The sequence below is a fragment of the Canis lupus genome, chromosome 11 (genome assembly GCF_048164855.1).
Source record: "Canis lupus baileyi chromosome 11, mCanLup2.hap1, whole genome shotgun sequence".
In the NCBI taxonomy this organism is placed as follows: domain Eukaryota; kingdom Metazoa; phylum Chordata; class Mammalia; order Carnivora; family Canidae; genus Canis; species Canis lupus.
In genome coordinates this window covers 67,018,317-67,040,258 of record NC_132848.1, presented here as the reverse complement: position 1 = coordinate 67,040,258, position 21,942 = coordinate 67,018,317, and the positions used below count along the sequence as shown (strand labels likewise).

Here is a 21,942-nt window from a genome sequence, read left to right as displayed (position 1 = left end):
TCTGTTCCCAATTTTGTCAGAAGGCACCTGCACTGCTGTCAAGGAAGCTCCTTGAGCCTGGGTGACAGGTCCCAGCTGCTGCACCGGCGGGGACCTCTGAACCTCACTCTGCAATGAGGAGCTGGGTCACCCCAGTGGGAACTGCCTTCGGGTTGGTAGTAAGGGGCTCAGCATGACAGCATGGAGATGGTCATGGGGTTGAGAGGATGGGCGGGTGAGTTTATTTTCATCCCCTAGTACCAAGTTGCAAGGGTGGGGGTGGTGAACAGTGGCAACAGGAGCTCACAGGCCTCGGGTGGCTCTGAGGCATCCCCAAGTAGACTGCGATGAACAGAGGTACCGTGGAGGAAAGGTCAAGATGCAGAACCAGAGTCCACAGACATTTACAGGAAGGAGGGACAGGGCATGTGGGGAAGGGGCTACAGGTAAGAGCCCCCACCTAGGTGATAAGTCTAGCAGAGAGTCTAGAAGGCCCTTCTGGAGTCTGTGGGTCAGCGGTTTGGCTTCTCTCTCGTTTCCTTCCCAAGACAGTCAGAAGGGCCTCGGTGAATGTCAGGACGGTCAGAGGCTCCCGGTGTGGCTCCCCCACCTCCCAGGCAGGGAAGAGTCTGGCATCCCAAATCAGAAATGATCAGAAGTGCCATTTGTCGAGTGCTTTGTGCCGTGCGACGTGCTAAACACTTTACGTCGCCTTATCCCAGGAAAGCCTTGTGAGCAATCACCAATGAGCTCAGCACTATTATTATTCCCACCTTACAGCTGCGCACAACTGAGGCCTGGAGAAGGTAAGGGCTTGACCCAAGGTCACATAGAGCTAAATAGAGGCAGATCCAGGACTTCAAAGCCTGGGTTCTTCTCCACGCTGATGGGATTTCTCAGACCTCTGGATCCTCTTCTTCCCCCAGCGCCAACTCCTAGCCAGTTCCCACAGCTCGACAGTGTGGGAAAGGCCTGGAAGGAGAGGAGAGATCCAAATTGAGGCTCTATTTTGGCTTCTTGGTCAAAGATGAGATGCTAGAGGAAGAAGAGCGGAGGGGATTATCTGGAGATTTCATTGCTCCAAGATATTGACTGCCCCTCCCAGAAGAAAACAGATTAGCAATTTTGCTCTGCAATGTAAGTTTTACAATTAAAAAGATTTTTTTTTCCTTTTGACCAAAACAAGTGTGTCCTTTTGTAGGGCAAAGCTGGAAAATACAGAGAAGCAAAAATAAAAATGTAAAATCCTCACTTTTGTCTTAGAGGTGATGACTATTAAAACCTTACATACGTTTTTGTAAGTTCCTAAGTGCAGACGCTTACATACACACACACTTTTCCATACTCTTTATTTTTCTAACAAAACAAAAACGGTTACCATTATTATTTGGAAACTTTTTTGCACTCAATAATTTATCCGAACATTTTCCCCAAGCAGGGACATATTTATTCATCTACTATATCATATTCCGTGGCTGGGTGGCATTCTGTTCTATGGTTACACTGTAATTCATCGAGCTAATTTCCTAATGTGAAATATTTAGGAATTTCCATTTTTTTTTTTTTCTTCTTGCAATGATTAACAACTCTAGTTACAATCTCAGGACATCCTGATCTAGAATCTTGAGGTGACACTGACGGGTTAAAAGCGCAGGATGCCGGAGCCCCCCACCACTCACACTCACACACTCACAAGGCACTACTGTTGCCATTCCTAGGAATATTCTTTCATTTAAGAAAAAAGAAAGGTTGACAATTTGATACATGAAATGCTATCTCATTATTGTTTTATTTAGCATTTCTTTAATTATTAATTGGGGTCAACTGTTTTTCATGTGCCCATTAGCCATTTTTATTTCTTCTCTGAGTTACCCCTTCGCCTCCTGGGTCCATTTTTCTATCGAATCCTCTTCTTTCTAACACAGTTGTTTCACCTAATGTGGGCAGTTCTCGGCCCTGGCAGATGAGACTCACCTGGCTGACTTTTTAAAGAAAGGAAGAGAGGGAGGGTGGAAGGAAGAAAGGGAGGGAGAGAGACAGGGAGAGGCCTCATCCCAGAGCAAATATTTGACGGAGCCTGGTTATCGGTATGTTTTAAAGTGTCCTCGTGCTTCTAATTTGCAGCTACGGTTGAGAACCCTTGTTATAAATTAGATTTCCCCCTCCTGGCTCCAAATGCTTTTATTGCAGAATCTATTCTCCTCTCTTTGACACCCAGTTTTCTCTTGTGAAAAATGGGCGGCAGAACTGGGAAACAACACAGCCCCCGCCCCCCTCCTCCCCTAAATTCTATAAATCCCATCAAGGAGGCCAGGGTTTCAGGAGAAAGGGTGAGGCAGATGCTGTGGTCAGGCTCTCTGCCAGGTGGATTGGAAAAAATTAAAAATGCTCGCTCAGGCAATAAGGCTTTCCCTGAAGACAGCCTGGGCTCTAAGCGGGAGTGGGGGTGCGGGTGGGGGTGGGGGGTGTTAAAGTTGGCTTTCTACGGGACACGTTTGCTTCTCCATTGTCCCCCCTCAGATGCACAGCAATCTTGCCCCTCCGGGTCCCTAAGGTTTGGAAGGGAAGCCTCCTCTGAGGCACTGCATCTCTTTCCAGTTGTCAGCGCGACAGAGGAGCGCAGGCCCAGGGAGCCAGGTGGTCCAGGGGTCCGGGCCCTGGCGCCAGCCCGCCCGGAGGGGTCCCGCCGGGTGGGGGGGGGACCTCCCCCACGTCTGGGCCTCTCAAGGGGTTTAGGACGTTGTCCAAGCAACCGTACTCGAATTCTGCGAACCCCGGGATCTGCCCCGCAGCCGCCCTGCTCCAGCCCGTACAGTCCCCACCTGGGGGACAGGAGGGGTGAGGGGTCTCGGGGAACACGCAGAAGTTTCCCCGGAAAGCCCCCGAGCCTCCGCTTCGTCACCTGTCACCCGGGGGCAGTACGCCCAGGCCCAGGCCGCTGGCACCCTGTGGCTTGTGAGCACCCCCACCCCGTGTGCCTCTCCACGCCCTTTCCCTGCCCTCCCCGGAGCTGAAGGCTCCCAGTCCAGCTCGGTCCACACCCTCTCTTTCATCCCTGTGTCCCCCACTTACTCCTTTGCTCTGGGTCGGAGGAGGCACCCCGAACCCCCCCTTCCTGCACTGAGCCTCTCCTACCCCGGAAGCTGTACCCTGCTGTCTGCACTTAGCCCCCTGCCTCATCCCCCCCCAATCCCCCACTCCCCCACCTTTCCCCATAGCCCTTGGGCTTTCTCACCCAGACTTGACTCAAATTTTTACCATAAATCTCATTTTTATTGAGCTTCCCGGGTGCCAGGCACCATGCTTCATCTCCATCACCTTAACTGTTCACGGGAACATTCTTGTTACCCCATTTTACACATGAGGAAAGTTAGGCTCCTTCTGCCCAGGTTGCCCACAGTCACAGGGCACTGGGAGCACAGCTGAACTCTCAGGCCACCCTGCCCTGTGCCCCGGCCTGTCGCCACTTTCCCCCAGGCCTGGCCCCAAGGAGCTTACATTCCGGTGCTCCCACTGCATGCTGCTCGCCTCTTCAGGATGTATCCTACCCTGCCTTGGGTTGGTATTTTTTGGGGGTACCTCTTGTCTCCTTGGACCTCAGTTCCTCCGAGACGGAAAATAGGCTTTTGTTATCTTATTCATCTTTGAGTCTGGTACAATGCTGAGAGCATTGTAGGTTCTTAAACTATTTTTTTTCGAATGCTAAAGTAAAAAAGCGCTCATTCTAGAAACACAGATGGGAAACAGCGAAGCAGAAAACACCTATCACCCGTGATCCCACCACCCACAGAAAACCTTTGTGAATTGGTGAATTTCCTTCTAGTCCTTTGTTTTATTTATATCTATTATCTATATTACAATAATATGTGTTTTTAGATAAATAAGATGTATTTCTGGATAAAGTTCAACAACATGCAACACCATTTTTTTAAAAAAGATTGTCTTTCCAAGTAATCTCTACATCCAACGTGGGGCTAGAATCCACAACCCTGAGATTAAGAGTCATGCACTTCACCTGCTGAGCCAGCCAGGCCCCCCTACAATACTATTTTTATGCTGCTTTTCAGCCTTATATCATGCGAAACTCCCAGATCATTAGAAATTATTTGGAAAAGGGATTTTTGATGGCTGAAGACCGTGGTTTCATGTGACAGCGCCCCTCCTGTTGCAACCGCTCCCATATCGTTGTGGCTCATTTACGGTTTCTCTGATTATTCCCAGAAGAGAAATACCTGCAGTGGACTTGTTGGGACAAAGAGGATATTTGCAGGCTCTTGGCATATCACAGTTGGCTCTGAACAAAGCCCTGCTCTCTCCGGCCTTCCCTGGTCTCACCTACCCAGGGGCACCCGCTGACCAGCCAGGGGCCCAATTCTCCAGGCGCTCCTCTCACTCCTTAACCCCTGTGAACATTCAAATGCTCAGAGGCAGGTGGGAGGGTCACCTGGGAGAGGGGACTGGAGGAACGTGGCCAACCCATGCCCGAATCTCCCCCTCTCTGATCCGGATCCCGTCCTCAGAGTTATTGCTTGGGTTAAGGGCAGTGTGGCCCGAAGGTTGCTGGCTGTAAAACGTCTGGGGTGGGGGGCATTCCCACCAAATCATCGCTACCAGGCTCCCCTTCTCTGTCACTAGGGTAAGACCTGGGCCTGGGGGATTGGGACACATTACAGACTTAGGCGTGTTTACAATGTTATTGAAAACATTATATTAAAATAAAAAAAAAGAAAACCTTATATAAAGGTATTGAAGATGACTCTGGGGAAAAGGATGAACTAGGACCGTCTCTTGGCTCTAGGTTAGTGAAGCGAGCTTTCAGATCGGTGTCTCCGAAGGGACCCAGGACCTTCTGGGTGGATTGTCACTGAGCCTATAAAGGACCTCCAGGAAGCAGGGCCCGCGGTCCCCCAGGAGGCGCGGCGCACCCAGGACTCGCCCCGAGGCCCGGCTAACCTGTTCCAGCCCCACCAGCCCCAGCCCCGGTTAGGCTGCGGAGGCGCTAAGTGCATCAAGGCTTTGAGGAAACTGGGGTCCATTTCCGAGTCCCTCGTGGCCGTCACCCAGGAAAGACCATGTCTATGGGGGAAGCCGGGCTCGCCTGTCCGCGGTCCCCGGAGGCCGAGGTGAAGGGCCGGCCCACGGCTAACAGGGAACGAAGGCAGGATCGGGTCCTCCCGAGGCCGCGCCCCGTGGACGCGCTGCTCTAACTCCCGCCGACGTGACTGTGCCCTGGGGCCTGCGGAGCGCGGGGGGGGTGGGGGTGGGGGGGGGCGGGGGGGATCCAGGCGGTGGGGGGGGTCCGGGCGGTGGAGGGGGAGGGGGGTCCGGTGGTGGAGGGGGAGGGGGGTCCGGTCGGTGGGGGGGTCCGGGTGGTGGAGGGGGAGGGGGTCGGGGCGGTGGGGGGGTAGGTCCGGGAGGTGGGGGGGGTCCGGGCGGTGGAGGGGGGTCCGGGCGGTGGGGGGGTCCGGGCGGTGTGGGGGGGGTCCGGGTAGTGGAAGGGGAGAGGGGTCCGGGTGGTGGGGGGGGTCCGGGAGCCCCGAAAGCCTGGGCGTCTCCCATCCCGGGAGGGGCGGCTCAGGGCGGCCTGGCAGGGAAGGGGGGTATGTGCAGGGGCGAGGCGGGGTGGGGCGCAGGGGCCTGGGGCCGGCACAGGGACCGGAGCCCGACGTGGCGAGACCGAGGCTTCGCCTCTGACCGTGTGGCCGGCGCGCGGGGCCGCCTCCTGGCGCCCAGGACGAGCCCGAGGCTCAGGGCACCGGCCCCCGCCGCCGGGCGCCCCCCATCCCGTGCCTGGTGCGGAGAGCGGCTGGGGCACGGGGGTTGGGTCTGCGAGGCCCTTCCCGCTCTCGGGGCGGTGGCCGTCCGGGGCGGGGGCGGGGCCGGGGCCGGGGCCGGGGCCTACAGGGAGCCGCGCGGGGCGGGGTGGGTGGGTAAGGAGGGTGAGGCGGGAGGCAGGCGCCCTGGCCTCCAAGGCACCCTTCTCTGTGGGAATCCCCTCACTCTCTGGGCGCCCGGCTCAAGTCACGTGTTTGCCGGGGGATGAGGGAAGGAACAGGAAGGAACGTGCAGACTTGACTGGAAAATCCAGCTGGACAGGAGACGGCTCCCAGCTGTACCTCCCGAGGCCGGAGCCCGCCCCCGCGCCGCGGCCCCGCCCCCGAGCAACAAGCCCCGCCCCCGTGCACTGGCCCCCGCGTGGCCGGGGAGCCCCATGGGGTTTAATTCTGGTTTAAAAAAAAAAAATTCTGGTTTTAATTAAAGTAAAATGATAAAGTCATTATGTAGTCCAGATGCTAATGTTCTAAGTAATAATATATATTTACATTAAGCTAAAACTTAAGCAAAACCATGCCTAATTTGTTGGTTTATAACTGAACTGGGGTCTAGAGCTCATTCATGTTCTAGTCCTGCTTTAAGAATCTAATAGCTCATTTATTCTAAAAGCTTGGTCAAACAAGTTGGTGTTATGTTGGTTTTCTCTAAAGCTCCTGGGATATCCGCCCAGGGGGCGGCAAGCTCCTGAGCAGTGTGCAGTAGTCGCTTTTCGCTTTGGGGCTTTGCACGTGCTCCCCAGGTTGTGTGGAAATGACATTATTTTCAACTTAAATCCATTTTTCTGTAGGTTTGCCGAACGAGTTTAAAGACAGTAGTTCTTGGGACAGCCGGGGTGGCTCAGCGGTTTAGGGCGGCCTTCAGCCCAGGGCGTGATCCTGGAGACCCGGAATCGAGTCCCACGTCGGGCTCCCTGCATGGAGCCTGCTTCTCCCTCTGCCTGTGTCTCTGCACCCCCCCTCCCCTGTCTCTCATGAATAAACAAATGAAATCTTTAAAAAAAAAAAAAAGACAATAGTTCTTAATTTATAAGCTTGGCAGCGGCTTCCAGCACATTAACCCAGAGGCCTTTGTGTCCTCCCCAGCCCACCCCGCCCCCCTTCTGCAAGAAAGGAAGCTCCTGCAAAATGTCCAGATGGTTCAGGGAAGTATAGAACACAGTCTGGTGGCAAGTGGCAAAAATGCCCTCGCGAGTGGCTGAAAGATATTCGTCTGTATAGAATGTATAAATATGTGTACTATTTTTTTTAAGATTTTATTTATTCATGAGACACAGAGAGAGAGAGAGGCAGAGACACAGGCCGAGGGAGAAGCAGGCTCCACGCAGGGAGCCCGACGCGGGCCTCGATCCAGGCCTCCAGCATCACACCCTCGGCTGAAGGCGGCGCTAAACCGCTGTGCCCCCCCCCGCCCCCCCCCTGCCCTGGGCTGCCCATATATGTGCTATATTGTAGGTATTTTTGCCTCCGAGAATCCAGATAAAGGTCAAACACTAGCAGGAGGGGCAGGGAAGTGATCGGGTCTTGAAAGCAGCGGGACCCTGCAGGCAGCCCCCAGCTCGCGGACTCCCGGTGTCTGGGGCTCTTCTCCAAACGTCTAGAGCAAGGGAATGCGTAGCAGACCACACAGAACTTTCGGGAAGGGGCTGCAGAGGCCCGACGGCCTCACCCAGGCCTCCCTGCGAACTGTGAGTAGGCCCGGGTGGCACAGCAGGCGGGCGGGTTGGGGTGGGGCCGCGGCCTTGCTCATCCCTGGGTCTCCCCTCGGAAGGCGCTTCTCCCAGACCCTGCAGGAGAGGGAGCGAGGGGTGTTAACCTCGACGGGGGGGGGGGGGCTCCCGGGGGCCGGCCCAGGCCCCGGGAGCTGTCGTTAGGGTTAGGGTTAGGGTTAGGGTCCCGTGCGCAGCCCCTCCTCCCCCGGCCGCCCTGCCCCAGGGGGACCTCTTGCCCCTTGAAATTCCTCTTTCTTTTGGCTCCCAGCCCGCACGGCAGGCGGTCTGCAAGGGGGCTGCAAGGGCGCCGGGAGCCCCCGAGATCGCCCTCGCAGCTCCTGGCGGGGGGAGCCCGAGGGGGAGCGGGGCGCTCGGACCCCAACCCGCAGGCCAGTCTGCGCAGGTTGCACGTTGCGGGAGCTTCGTGGGCGCAGGGTGAGGCGACAAGCGGGGCGCCTGTGCCCAGGGCTGCTGGGAGGAGCTACCGTGGGGGACTCCGGGGCGGGGGGGGGGCGCCGGCACCTGCCGGAGACCCGCGGGAAGTGACCCCGCATGCCCCGCCCCGCCCCTCCCTTGGGCCGCGTCTCCCCAGTCGCCTCGCGCTCCTGGAGGGAGGGGGCCTGCCCTGGAGCTTGACACGAGGCTTGGGTCGCCTTCCAGAAAGCTGCCAGATGCCGTCTTGTGTTTTTCTTCCCCAGGGGAGGCTTGCGGGAGGGGGTGGGGCGCTGTCACCAAGCTGCTGGGAACAGGCGCACCGGCCTCTCCCCAGTGCACGGTGCCTTGCGGGGTCGGGGATGGCGGGCCCCAGAGCCCCTCCCTAGGGCCCCCCACCCCCACCCCGGGGCTGGCTGTTGGTGTTACTGCAGCAGAACAAAGGCTGCCCCCTTGCTTGGCTCATGGGTGGGAGGCCCTCGGCTCGGGGCTCCCCGCCCCCCACTCCCTCTCCCAGGCCCCGGGCTCACTCGGGCCTGCACCAAGCCTCGACCGCGCTGGGAGTGAAAAGGGGCACCCTTCAGCGGTCGAGGGCAAACAAGAAGGCGAGAGAGAAGAAGACTCAACTTCAGATTAAAAAAATCAGAGAGAGGGAATCAACCTCCAGCCAAACGCCGTAAGTGAGCAGGCTTTTTATTCGCTGAGTGGGACGAAATGGTATTTATGACCAACAGGCCCTGGACTCGGCCCGAGTTGAGCCATTCGGGAGTTGCCCAAACTCTGGCAGCAGGGAGGGGGGCCCCGGGACTGCGGAGGTCAGACAACTTGCAGGGGAGAGTTTATTGCTCACCATTGGTGTGATTTTTTTTTTTAATCTACTTCATGTCGAGTGTCGTTTTGGAATTTTCATACCTGTTTCTGGGAAGATGATAACTTCAAACAGTATCTGTTAAGGTCAATTGTAGGCTTGGAATGGGGCTGTCCGCTGTGGGGCCCATTCATTCATTCATTCATTCATTCATTCATTCAAGATTTAATAGGTGCCTTCCTTACCCATGACAAGCTGTTCTAGGCACTGGAGATAGAGCAGCGCACAAAGCAGCAAAGCTCCCTATCTTTATTATTATTATTATTTTAAAGATTTATTTATTTATTCATGAGAGACCCACAGAGAGAGAGAGAGAGAGAGGCAGAGACACAGGCAGAGAGAGAAGCAGGCTCCATGCAGGGAGCCTGACGTGGGACTCAATCCTGGGGCTCCAGGGTCACGCCCTGGGCTGAAGGCGGCGCTAAACTGCTGAGCCCCGTGGGCTGCCCCAAAGCTCCCTGTCCTAATGACGTTTAGAGTGTTGGCGGGAGAGACAGATAAACCACATAAACAGTAAATATATGTGGGAGGGGAATGTGCACTGAGAAGAAAAGCCCAGCCCCGAGTGTGGCGCGTCCGCTCGTAGCTAGCGCTCAGGAAAGGCTTCTTGGAGCTCTGAGCCATGCAGAGGCCTGGGGAGGTCCCGGGGGGAGGGAAGGCCGCCCACCAGGTGGCCAGTGCTGCTTGGGTTGCCGTAGCCCAACATGACAGAGGACCCACGCGGCCACTTCCCACAGCTGGGGGATCCCGGATGGCCGCTGTCTGATGTCCCCGGCCTTCTGCGGGAACCTTCCGTGGGGCCTCTGCCTCTGTCTTTGCCTCTCTCTGTGTGTCTCTCATAAATAAATAAATAAAATCTTTTTTAAAAAATTGCTACTTGAAAAAAAAATTGCTATTTGAAATCCTAAGCCCCAGTGTGAAGGTATTTGGAGGTGGGGCCTTTAGGAGGTGATCAAGGCCTTTGGGATGGGACTCGTGGCCCTCGAAGATGCCCCAGAGGGCTCCCTCACCCCTTCTGCCGTGTGAGGATGTGGTGAAAGGACCAGGACTCGGGTTCTCGCCGGAACCTGGCCAAGCTGCTGTCTTGACCTTTGACTTCCCAGCCTTCAGAACCGTGAGAAATAAATTCCTGATGTTACAAACCGCCCTTGTCTATGGTACTTTCTTTTAAGCAGCCTGAAGGGACTCAGACACCGTTGGAGGAAATACAGGGGATGGAAAACAAACAAGCTACGCGGCACCGGGAGGAAACAGGCACATCCAGAATCTGGGACATTCTGCCACACAATTGGCCTGGTCTCTTACAAACAGCAGCAACAGCAACGTCATAAAAAATAAAAGGTCGAGAGAACTGTTCTAGATTGAAAGGGACATGTGGTCAAGTGGGACGCTCCCTCCTTGAGTGGAGCCCGGTTTGAACAGGCAAGCTCTGACTTTTTAGGGACACCTCGGGGAGTCCAAGGAGACTGGTTTTCAAATGGTGTTCAGATATTATCGTTCATTTTCGCGGGGGTGCCACTAGCACTGGGGTTAGTGAGAAGACCCCTGTGTTTTGATGTGACGCTGGCGTGTTGGGGGGCACATGGGAGGATAACCACCCTTTATTCAGAAATTGTTCAGCAAAGTAAATAAGTAAATAAAATCTAAGCTACCTAAGGTCTAGGACGGCTCAAGGAGGGAGAATGAGGTGCCCCGAGGGCCAGGGCTCGTGCCCTCTGGACCCCCGTGCTCCACACACCCGAACCCCTGCACCCCCTGCGTGTCCAGGAGGGCCGCGCGCCAGCGCAGGGCGTTCACTTGCTTCATGGAAGACGAGGAGTGAGCGGCAGCCTCTGTGGGACTGAGCTCTCCTCCCCTAACGTCTACCTCCCAGCTACCGTGGCAAGGCCACCCTGAGGGGCGCCTGGGGGGCTCGGCGCGTCAGGCGTCTGCCTTCTGCTCTGGTATGATCGCAGGGCCCTGGGTTCGAGCCCGGAGTCAGGCTCCCTCCTCAGCAGGGAGTCTGCTTCTCCCTCTCCCTCTTCCTCATTGCTTATGCTCTTTCTCTCCCTCTCTCTCAAAAAAAAAAAAAAAAAAAAAAAAAGCCCACCACCAGACAGGACTTGCACAGGTCACGTTTTATGGAGACGCCCTGTGCGTTCCCTCTGGAGGGTCCGGGCACCCCTCTGCGGCCTGGGGCCCCCACAGAGACCCGGGGCCTGCTCGCGGGCCTCAGCAGGTCTGGGCCTCACCGTTCAGGTGGAAAGGCGGTGAATGGCCGGCCTGCTGCTCCCTAGTTACTTCTTGGACTGGGGGGCTGCACCCTAACTTAGGCCTGAGGTCCAGAGGCTCCCAGGGCGGGCAGAGCACACTGCGGGCGCCCAGGGGAACGCGGCGTCCTGATAATCTGAGCGCGCAGCATTTATTGAGCGCTTAGCGTCGCCACGTGTCCTGCTCAGTGTTTAACAGGACGTGTGTCCTGATTTCTCCTAAGAAGCCTGCTTTGGTCTTCTGCCCCCTGATTCCCACCCGCACCTTACAGGCTGGGTCTGGTGTCGCCGTCAGGGAGCGGCAGTGCCAGGCCTCGAAGCCTGCTGCCTCCTTGCTGCTGCTGTCCCGGGAGGGATGTTCAGGCCACCTCAGGAGCCCCGTGGCGGGGGCTGGTGACAGCTGGGGACAGCTAGCCAGGAAAGCTGCGGCTCCAGGTCCGTTTGTCGCCCCTCCCAAGCGCGCGCCCCTTCGCCGCCGCCCTGGACGGCCAGATGGACCAGTGTCACCTGCTGTGCAAGTGGCTGGGAGGACGGTCTCCGCAGAAGTGGGCGGTGGAGACACTACCCCTGGGTGACACCCCCTCGGCTGGGAAAACTGCCTCTGTTCTCTGCTCTCTGGTCTGCCCTTGGGGCCGCTGTTCCTGCGGGGGTCCCCCATCTCGGGAGCCGGGACCCACCACTGGCTGTCATCCTGCTCCTCTCTGTCCGCTCGGCTGAGGCCGACATTAGGTAAATACCAGTTGTCACCCGTGGGCTCTGCCCAGATTTGCCACCCTTGAATGCATCCTTTCAATAGGTGTTTGGTGACCCGGCCCGTGAGGTCCCGCCTGCCTCACAGATGTGAGGTTCCAGCCACAAAACAAAACAAAACAAAATCTGGGATGGGAAAGAAGAGTCCAGATTTCACTGCAAATGAAGCTTTCCAGAGCTGCTGACTCAGGAGTTTTCTTTCCAAACATCTGAAACAGCAAACAGATTGCAAATTAGGAGGGAGTTACAAGATAGTAGCCGAAGGGAAACGCCGCCTCCCCTTCGCGGGTCGGAGCCCAGGCCGCGCGGTGCCCGGGCGGGGGTGATTCCAGGGGCTGGGATCGGAGCCGGGATCCCGGCGGGATCGGGGCTGGGATCGGCGGCGGGATCGGGCAGGGATTGAGCCGGGATTGGGCTGGGATCCGGGCGGGATCGGGACTGGGATCAGGGCCGGGATCGGGGCCAGGATCAGGGCCAGGATCAAGCCGGGATCGGGCTGGGATCGTGACTGGGATCCAGGCCGAGATCGGGGGCAGGATCGGGGCTGGGATCTGGTGGGATCAGGGCAGGGATCGAGTCGGGATTGAGGCCAGGATCAGGGCTGGGATCAGGGCCGGGATCCGGGCGGGATCGGGACTGGGATCCGAGCAGGGGTTTGGCCGGGATCAGGCCCGGATCGAGGCCACGAGCCCGAGGGGCCGCCCGCCGAGTTCTGGCCTCTCCTGGGCCTGGCGGGGCGCGGCGTCTTCCCACGGAGGCAGGAGGCCGAAGGCTGGTCTGTGCCGCCGTCTTGAGCCCATGATTAGCGGCTCCCACCGGGTCACAGGTCCGGCCCCCAGGACAACTCCGCAGAAATAAAGTGAAACAAACCGTAAGCCCGTCAAACTGCGGCTTCGGAGGAGCGGAGCCCGAGGGCTGGGACGGTCCGGGGCGCCCTGCTCCCCCCCCACCCGCCCCAGGCACGGCAGCAGGGGGGGTTCGGGGGGGTTGAATCTAGCGGAAGGCGAGCGGGGTGTGGATCCCACCGCTGATGGGCCCCGGGGGATGGGGGGGTAAAGCGGGTGGCCGCCGTCATCATGGCCCAGCGGTGCCTTCAGGGTCCTCGTGGTCACCGGGGGAGTGACTGTCAGCGTGCCTTCCCTGGGGGTACCCAGCTTGTCTGAGGACCAACCCGGGGGTCACGTGGGGCCTTGCTCGGAGAGGCGTCCTTGCTGATTTCCCCCCAATTCCCAGACAACCACCTGGGGGGCATCCCCGGGAAGGGGGTGATTCTAGGTTTGGGGGTCTCCTGGCGAGCCGTGCACTTTCAGCCAGGGGCCACTGGCGGTGTAGACCACAGGGTCGGCCCGGAGTGGCCCCGATCCCCACTCGGCCGGCCCCTCTTGCTGCTTGCAGGGCAGGGGCTGAGGCAAAACCAGCCCCAGACAGATGGTTTCGGCCAAATGGAAGCCCCTGGGGCGGGCACGGTGCCTCGGCTGCTCCAGAGCTTGGAGGCCGAGTCCCCGAGCCACAGGACAGGATATGTTGTGGGGAAAACCACATGGGGCTTGTGGGGGGCTTGCGGGGGGCTTGCGGGGGGCTTGCGGAATTTGCAGGCGAAGGCAAAGCACAGATTCTGGAAGGATCCCCGTGCACCTCACCAGGGGGCTGATGCATGAACTAGTTTAGGAAGCGGACGAGGTGAGGGTTTGCCCAGGTGGCGGCGCCGAGCGGGGGCCCGAGGCCAACAGGGGCAGACACTGTCCCTAAGTGCCCTCGGGCCTCGCAGCCTGAGGAGAGCCAAGGGCCGCCCCGAAGTGCCCAGAGGTGCCGTCGGCCCTCCGCGGCCCGGCCGCTGCCGCTCTGGGGAAGCGTTCAGCCTTCGGACCAGACGGCTTGGGTTCTAGACTCTCCTCCTCTGGCTGAGTGACCTTGGCCGTTCCACGTTCTAGGCCTCGGTTGCCTCACCAGGGAACTGGGGCGAGGACAGCTGGGGTGCCTCTCAGGGCTCCGGGGAGGCGGGGGACAGAACGGGAGCGCCGCCCGCGTCTGGGCCTCAGGTGGGCTGGTGACGCTTGCTGAGCCCTGGGGGCTGGGGAGCTGCCGCGTGGGTGAGGGGGGCCCGGTGGGGGCGCCGGAAGGGCTCCCGGGAGGGGCCGGCAGGTGAGCGCATCCCGCAGCGGGGCCCGGGGGGCACAGGGTGAAATCGCAGGTGCCGCGCCGCGGTCACACGGTCACACGGTCACACGGTCACGGGTCTTATGTGAAGTCATCTGAGAAATGCTCTTCTCAGGGGCGCAGGGGGTGGGGGTAGGGGCTCGGGGTGGAGCATCTGCCTTTGGCTCAGGTTGTGATCCCAGATCCTGGGATCGAGTCCCACGTGGGGCTCCCTGCATGGAGCCTGCTTCTCCCTCTGCCTGTGTCTCTGCCTCTCTCTCTCTCTGTGTCTCTCATGAATAAATAAAATCTTAAAAAAAAAAAAAAAAAAAAAAAAAAAGAAATGCTCCTCTGAGCTAGAGCCTGGGCCGGAAGGATAAGCTGAAACAACGGGTAACTGACATATAAGACTCCGGGGGTCAGGCTGACTTACTGTCAGGAACAGCACTGCCGGAGTCTGTGGGGACCCTGGGTCTCCACTGAGAAGTCCTACCGGTCCTGCCAGCCATCAGAGCGAGCTTGGTGGTGCCCCCGTCTTCTGGGACTCGCAGCTCCCTTGAGGTCCCTACAAATGTGGCTCAGGCACAGGCTGGCCTAGCCACCCCTCCAAGGGGGGGAGATGCGGGAGGCTGCAGATGAAAAGACCGGGAGTCAGGAAAACCGTTTTCAGGTCCTGCCTCTGGTTATAGATGCGTAATGTTGGGCAAGTCGATTTCCTGTGTAGACTTCCCATTTCCTCAGCTTGGAGAATTGAATCATCCTTGGCTTTTTGAAATTTGCAATCTGCAACACCCCCGTCCCCCGACATAGAGGCCCGATGAGTCACTGCAGGGGCCAGCCCTCCCCTCCCCCACTGCAGGGCCCCTGGGGCTGGTTTCTGGGCATCCTTCTCGTTCATCTCCCAGCCCGAGAATTCTGTGGTTCTCTGAGGTTTCTTCCTACCTTAGTTTTCAATTCTATAGACTCTGAACTACCTGAGACTCGGAAAAGGGATTTGTTCCACACGCTACAGCTGGTTAGTGGAGAACTCTCTTTAGAACACACGACCCCCAGCTCCATCCCTTGTCCCTTCTACCTCCCCAGGTGCTCTCTTCTACCATCCAGGATTGTGTCCTAGCATCTGTTCCTCTCAGGTCCCAGTAAACTTGTGTTGCTGCTCACTATAGATTCCTTCCCCCTCTTAAATCTTTTTTTTTTTTTTTTAAACTCATATAAGACACACAGAGAAGGGCAGAGATACTGGCAGAGGGAGAAGCAGGCTCCACACGGGTAGCCCGATGTGGGACTCGATCCCAGGATCCCGGGATCACGTCCTGAGCCGAAGGCAGATGCTCAACCGCTGAGCCACCCAGGTACCCCGATTCCTTCCCCTCTTAGAACACCAGGAAGTCAACAGATCCCGTCCTGAGACAGTGACCCTGGAATCCACTTCCCTAGGTATTACTGTAACTCAGTGAAACACTGCATGCAGTGAAAAATGAGGCCCAGCTCTGCAGATGTCCTAGGGCCTGTTCTCTCCTTCTTCCTACCAGACTCCCATTTAGAGGCTGCCCAGAACACAGGTCCTCCCCAGTCTCTTTTGTAGCCAGATACGGCGCTGCCACCACGTTCTGGCCACAAGGTAGTAATTAGAGTTATTTTGTAGACCTTATGGAAAGTGCTCTTACGGAGAGGGAGAATGCTCTCTTCTTCGCTCTTCCCTCACTGATGGCTGGGACATAGGGCTAGTGGCCGAACCATCTGCAGCCACCTTGGACCATGAGGTAGACACCACGCGTGGGTGGTGGCGGAACAACGAGATAGTCAAGAGCGTCAGTCACCGGTGATCTCGCGGAGCCCCGTCGCCAGCCCTAGCCTGCAAGACAAACGAACCTCAATGGTTTAAGCCGCCATTACCAGGTCTCATCAACCCTGGGCCTTGACCGTAGACGGCATGAGCTGGTGTGTCACTAACAGAAAGACCCCTGCCGGTGAAATGGGTGCCCCTCCAACTGTAGGGCACATTCCAATCTCGGAGCAGCTCCGAAGTATGACAGAAGTATGAATCTTATTACACGGAATGCAGTATTTTGGGTTTTTGTTACTCACAGCCAAACCTAATCCTAACGGATTCAAGAAACGCGAGGGAACGAAGTGGCAGGTTCTAAATAGAGAACATGATAATCATGTAGAGGGAAGAACAAGCTTCTATATAAAAGCATGACTCACAAAAATAGTAGTGACACATGACTCAATTTAGGGACATTTCTCCCATATTTCCCAGTCTGGATTAAATGGGGACCTAGGTACGGCTGCTGGGGTTTGACCAGCAAGGGGAGATGCGAGGCTGGGGGCTGAGGGGAGCTGGCTTGAAGGCGTCGAGGACACAAAGCTGACGGCTACACCGGTGTCCACTGCGCGTGGCCGGCTTTCAGGGCCTCTGCTCTCTGGTTTCTTCTCCCGGCTCTGCAGGGCCTGCCCGGTTGACGAGAAAGACGAGGGTCAGCTGCTGTTTGCCGCCACGGCTCTCCCTGGGCTGACAGACCCCGGGACGCTGGAGGCGCTCCCCGCTCTGCCGCGGCCTTCGGGCTCGGTGGGGGCACTTCCGGTCAAGGCGAGTCGGCCTTTAACCTGTGAGAATGCGAGGCGGACGTGCCTGCTGTGACGAAAACATCGAAGGCCCATAGGACAGACAAGCAGGGAATCTGGCTTGTCAGATTTATTTTGTGATTTTTATTTGTTCATTTATTTGTATTTAGTTTTTTAGAATGTGGTTCTAAGAAGACATATCCATTGTGGGTGTCACTGAGGCAGGGCCACTTCGAGGACGAAGACTCCCTGGACCACTTCTTTTTTTTTTTTTGTTTTAAGTTTTATTTATTTATGATAGTCACACACACACAGAGAGAGAGAGAGAGAGAGAGGCAGAGACACAGGCAGAGGGAGAAGCAGGCTCCATGCACCGGGAGCCCGACGTGGGATTCGATCCCGGGTCTCCAGGATCACGCCCTGGGCCAAAGGCCGGTGCCAAACGGCTGCGCCACCCAGGGATCCCCATCCCTGGACCACTTCTAAATAACAACGCCATCCCTTGTTACTTGCCAGGATCCTTCCTCCTCCTCCGATGGCTTCTTGAATCTACTGGGATGGGGGGGTGTGTGGGGAGCATCACAGGTTTCGCTGCCTCTAGGTTCTGGCTACGTTGGCTCTTTCCTCACGTGACAAGCGTTCTACATTTATTAGAACAGAGCAGCCCCACGGGAGGGTAGTACCGTGCCCTTTTAAGTCTCAGAGAGGCTGATGACCTTTCTCACAGGAACGCAGCTAATCCACGGCTGGGAGAGGCTGCCATTATGGTTTGGTCTCAGGGTAGAAGCAGCCCTTTGGGCTCTAGTTACTGCAACTGGTGAAGTTCTGCTGAGTGCTTCTATCCTTCCACTCGGAAGGGTCACTGAGGACTTGGGACTATTCGGAGAGAACCCCCAAAACCCTCCAGAAAAGTTGGGGAGATGGCGGGTGGAGGATGGAGAGGCGCCGTCACTCCAGGCTGTGCTTGCAACGGGGGTCCCACAGCCCGGGTGAACCCGGCAGCACAGGACTGTTGGTGAGGGAGGGGCCGAGGCTTCCACCGGAGTCTCCCCACAGGCTGAGGGCCGCTGTCGGGCGGGCTGCCACTCTCTGATGAAATAGGTCATGTGACTCAGCTGACACAACAGCTAGTAACAATATTTATATATTTTTAAAGATCTTGAGAGTGAGCGAGAGAGAAAGTGAGAGACACAAGCAGGGAGGAGAGGGAGAAGCAGGCTCCCTGCCGAGCAGGGAGGCAATGCGGGACTCGATCCCAGGACCCTGGGATCACGGCCTGAGCCGAAGGCAGACGCTCAACCACTGAGCCACCTGGGCACCCGGCTAATAACAATATTTAAAGATTACCTTGTAGAAATTTCCTGCTCACCTTGATATCATGCATGTATTTTCTGGAAAAGACAGAAATTCCCTGTAAACCCTTATTTAATCTTGCCAATTCTGATGAAGATACATTTATAGTGAATCATGGGAATTTCTTTTATAATCTCATGTTTTACATAAAAACGGCTCCCCTTTAGTACTGACCCAGTTCCCATGGGCCAGATCCTAATTCCTTCTGCTTTCAAAAAAGTGGAAGCCCTGCTAAATGATTTCCTCTGGATTGAAATACATTAAAATGGAATAAATCTTTGCATCCAAACTCATATTTTCCCTCAGATACCAAAGTATAAAGACACCACGCTCAATTTCTTTTAAATTATTTTATTTTTGTGTAAGCTAAAAGGAAATTTACACACTGAAATCTCAAAAGACCTTGGGCATGCACATTAACCTTGTCAGAGGTTCTTCTACGTGTCTTTCTTTTTTCCATAGGAATTTCCCCAAACATGTAAAACCCATAGTTTTTTTCTGTATATACAGCCTAAACCATAGCAATCTATGATTATGTCATTTTACACTGTGCAAAATCCTCAAAAAATAGTGGTACGATAAAACAAAAAATCATTAACAAGTAAATTTCATTGTAAGACATTCATATAATTTGGTCCTTCTCCAAACCAAACTGATTTAAAACAGACACAATCTCTTTAAACCCCTCCAATCAAGTTCTGACAATGATCCACACACCCTATAACAAAAGAGCAATCGATAAAGTACCTTGCAAAAGGTCAAACAGCAATATGCCAGATTGAAAAGATTAAAAAAGAGTGCAAAAATGTTAACAAAAAGCCAGATCTGAAACATACCCACCACACATAAAATTGGGGGGGGGGGGGGGAAAGCTAAACAGGGACTTTGGAGCTTATTTATGATAGCAAAAGTAATTCAACATATGATATGAAAAATTAATAGAACATTCAATGCAATCTGAAAAGACTGAAGGGGATTTCACAGACAGTGGAGATTTGAGTTTTTAATTTTCTTTTTTTTATTTCAAAAGTTTTGTAAGAAGGACACCACCAGTGTATTTCACAAAGACATAAATGTATACACCCCAGCAACACAAAAAGAATAAATCTTCAAAAATGTTCACCCCCGATTATTTACATTTTTTTTCTAATATAAATTTAGGACTTCAGTATGTAAATAAATATACATTACTATGTATACCTTTCTAGTGCGGCTTACCAACAAATCAGCTGAACTTTTTTTTTTTTTTTTTTTTTTTTAATTAGAGCAGGTATGCTTTTGATGGTAGGTAAGGAAGGGCTGGAGGGAAGGAAAAGCAACTGAAATTGTCCAATCCACATCAGTTATCCATCCGCTTTCTCCTGGGACCTTGTGGAAGGTGTTAACGTGGCTGGGAACATCAACACCTTAGCATGCATGAACGTTAAGTCAGGAAGGCTAGCGATCACCTTGATGGCTTCTTCACTCAGGTGCTCTTCTCTTTTCGGTTTCCTAAGGACAAATGAAAAAGAGAAGTGTGTTGACAGGACTCTGCTGTAAGACAGCAGGGAGAAAATCCACTCTCAAGGTAGACAGCGGCCTGTGGGGACTTCTCTGCCAGTTCCTGACCCCGTAAGGAACTGTGTGTGCTTCTTGCGCCAGGTACCACTCTTCCGAAGATGCATCCCCATTTGTGTATGTGCGTTACAGCTGGGCGTGTGCACACATACACTCGCATGCACCTAGGTACAGCTCACAGATCTGCTTAAGGCTAGAAGCATCTACCCGGGCACACTTTTATAATTTTTTTTTTTAATTTTTATTTATTTACTTATGATAGTCACAGAGAGAGAGAGAGAGGCAGAGACACAGGCAGAGGGAGAAGCAGGCTCCATGCACCGGGAGCCCGACGTGGGATTCGATCCCGGGTCTCCAGGATCGCGCCCTGGGCCAAAGGCAGGCGCCAAACCGCTGCACCACCCAGGGATCCCCGGGCACACTTTTAAAATGTTACTAAGCAGAAATATCATGCTGGAGCCCTAATAAAACTTCACCCAACTGGATTTCCCCCTGAACCCCACTAAACTACCAAAATTACTTCAACATAAGTATGTCTGGCACAAGGCCTTGTAAATCATTTTAACCTCAGGCGTTCTTCATCCCTTCCTGGGGAATTCCAGGAGAGGAAGCCCTTGGCTCAGAAACGCCCAGTCTCAGCCCTGCCGGGACACTGACAGCAGGTCCAAAAGGAGCAGCACGGGAGCTGGTCGCAGGTGCTGAGAATGGACTTATGCAGGAAGTGCTCAGGGAGAGGGGAAAGCTCGAAATCCTTGGGCTTCTGTAGACGAAGTAGATTTTACTCGCTGGCCCCTGATATTAGAGGTGAGCACTTCAGGAAGAACCCCTTTTACCCAGGGCTTCCCAGATGGTGAGCTGCGGAAATGTCAAGTGAGCCTCAAATGTGGCTCAAGTTGAGCACATGACTGTAAGCCAACCTTGATTTTTTCCAGGATGTTAAATATATTGAAAGAATAGTTGTAGTCATTGAGATATTAATTTTAGACCAAATTTTGCTTAAAATTGTTGATTCTAAAAAGCCCAATTCTCTTTTATGGTAAAATAGTTGGTCCTATATTAGGTGTGACACAAGTTATTTCTTCCACCTGAATTCTTTGTCGTTGGAATGGGGAACAGGAAGTCAGGAGATGAAGCGAGAAGGGAAAGATAGATAACGGGCTTTTATTTCATATCTAGGCTTTTCTGTTGTCACTTTTAAATTCAGGCTGAAATGAAAAGATTTAATAGAATGATGGAAAAATCAAACATCACAATTTTAAGACCGAAGTTCTTCAACGAGGGGTGGGCATTGAAACCATCAGATCAACCAATACTCAGTTCTAAGGTTTCTCAGAAGAATGGGAGAGCAATCCAGTATTTTCTGCTTAAAATCTACAATTTTAATTGCATTTAAATGGTGGCAAAATTATTAGGTGGATGTTTGATGAAGAAAAACCAGAGAGTTCATTTTTAGTCTCAAAGTGAAAGACTGGAAGTGTCTGTATAATGGAAAGAGATCAAGGCTCTCACCAACGGTCAATCTTCGCATCACTACTGAGGAGTCACCAGGTCACTATGCAACTTCTGATGCGGTACAACACCTGTGCTGTATTCCAGCCAAAACCTTTCATTCGAATTCATCTAATTTGTGGATATAGTTTCTAGCTTACAGGAAATAGGGGGAATAGAGAAACATATTAAATACTACTAGAAGAAAGCCAACAGATAAATCCAGAGGTTGGGATGTTCTGCAGGACACCTGGACATCTTTTTAATAAGCTAATGTTAAAACTGAACACAAACAAAAGGGTGGGAGGTAGATAAGTCAGGTTAAAGGAGGCTTAGAGGCTGAAACAGCCAGGTACAACAGTTCCCTGCTTTGAGAACTGGTATTGAGGGGACATCTGAATATAGCTTTGGTATTAGATGGAATAAAAATGCACTGAAGTTCACAGATGGAGATTTCAGACTGCAAAGGTAAGTTCATTTCGGTATGGACTATAAAACCTCATTTTTGGCTAAAAACCACACATATGGATATATTTGCATAGCAAATGATCTGAAAGGAATTATACAGATCTGAGTGGTAAGAATGTAAAACTGAGTTTTAATTGTTTTGTATTTTCTAAGTTTCTATAATATATCTTATTGCTCCTATAATGATAAAAGTTATTAAAAACAGTAACAAACAGGGGTGCCTGGGTGGTGCAGTCTGACTTCCACTCAGGTTATGATCCTGGGGTCCTGGGATGGAGCCCTGTGTTGGGCCCCCTGCTCAGAGGAGAGTCTGCTTGTCCCTCTCCAGCCCAGTTGTGCGCTTGCTCTCTCTCAAATAAACAAAATCTTAACAAAACAAAACAAAACAAAACACAGCAACAAATAAAATTGGACCTAAATGGACTTTCTCATTTGTGGAATGCAGTTGGGGTGTGGGAAAGGAGAGCAAGGTAGAAGCTTATACCCAAGAAATGGTTAGTAAAGATTACTCTAGATGTTCTACTAATGGCCTTACTTTAGAAGCGCTATTT

The 21,942-nt window shown here is 54.0% G+C and overlaps 1 protein-coding gene and 1 long non-coding RNA gene across 9 annotated transcripts in view; both read right to left on the bottom strand.

The window, feature by feature from the left end:
• Positions 1-8,647: 8,647 nt before the first annotated feature.
• On the bottom strand, positions 8,648-16,519 carry LOC140600366 (uncharacterized). Of its 2 annotated transcripts, XR_012003627.1 has the most exons (4): positions 16,166-16,519; positions 15,625-15,812; positions 14,391-14,586; positions 8,648-12,665 (listed from the first exon to the last, which is right to left on the bottom strand). It is a non-coding gene; the product is annotated as an uncharacterized lncRNA (long non-coding RNA). The 2 variants fall into 2 exon arrangements; XR_012003626.1 differs by having other exon boundaries at positions 15,625-16,519.
• A 1,694-nt stretch (positions 16,520-18,213) lies between these two features.
• The window catches only part of AFTPH (aftiphilin), a 66,869-nt gene continuing 63,140 nt past the window's right edge, over positions 18,214-21,942 (bottom strand). For all 7 annotated transcript variants that reach the window (XR_012003624.1, XM_072768618.1, XM_072768612.1 and 4 more), the window contains one exon: positions 18,214-19,369. Coding sequence is in view for 6 of the 7 variants with exons in the window: in XM_072768618.1 (XP_072624719.1) it covers positions 19,222-19,369 (148 nt within the window). In the remaining variant the exon portion in view is untranslated. The remainder of the gene's footprint in view (positions 19,370-21,942) is intronic.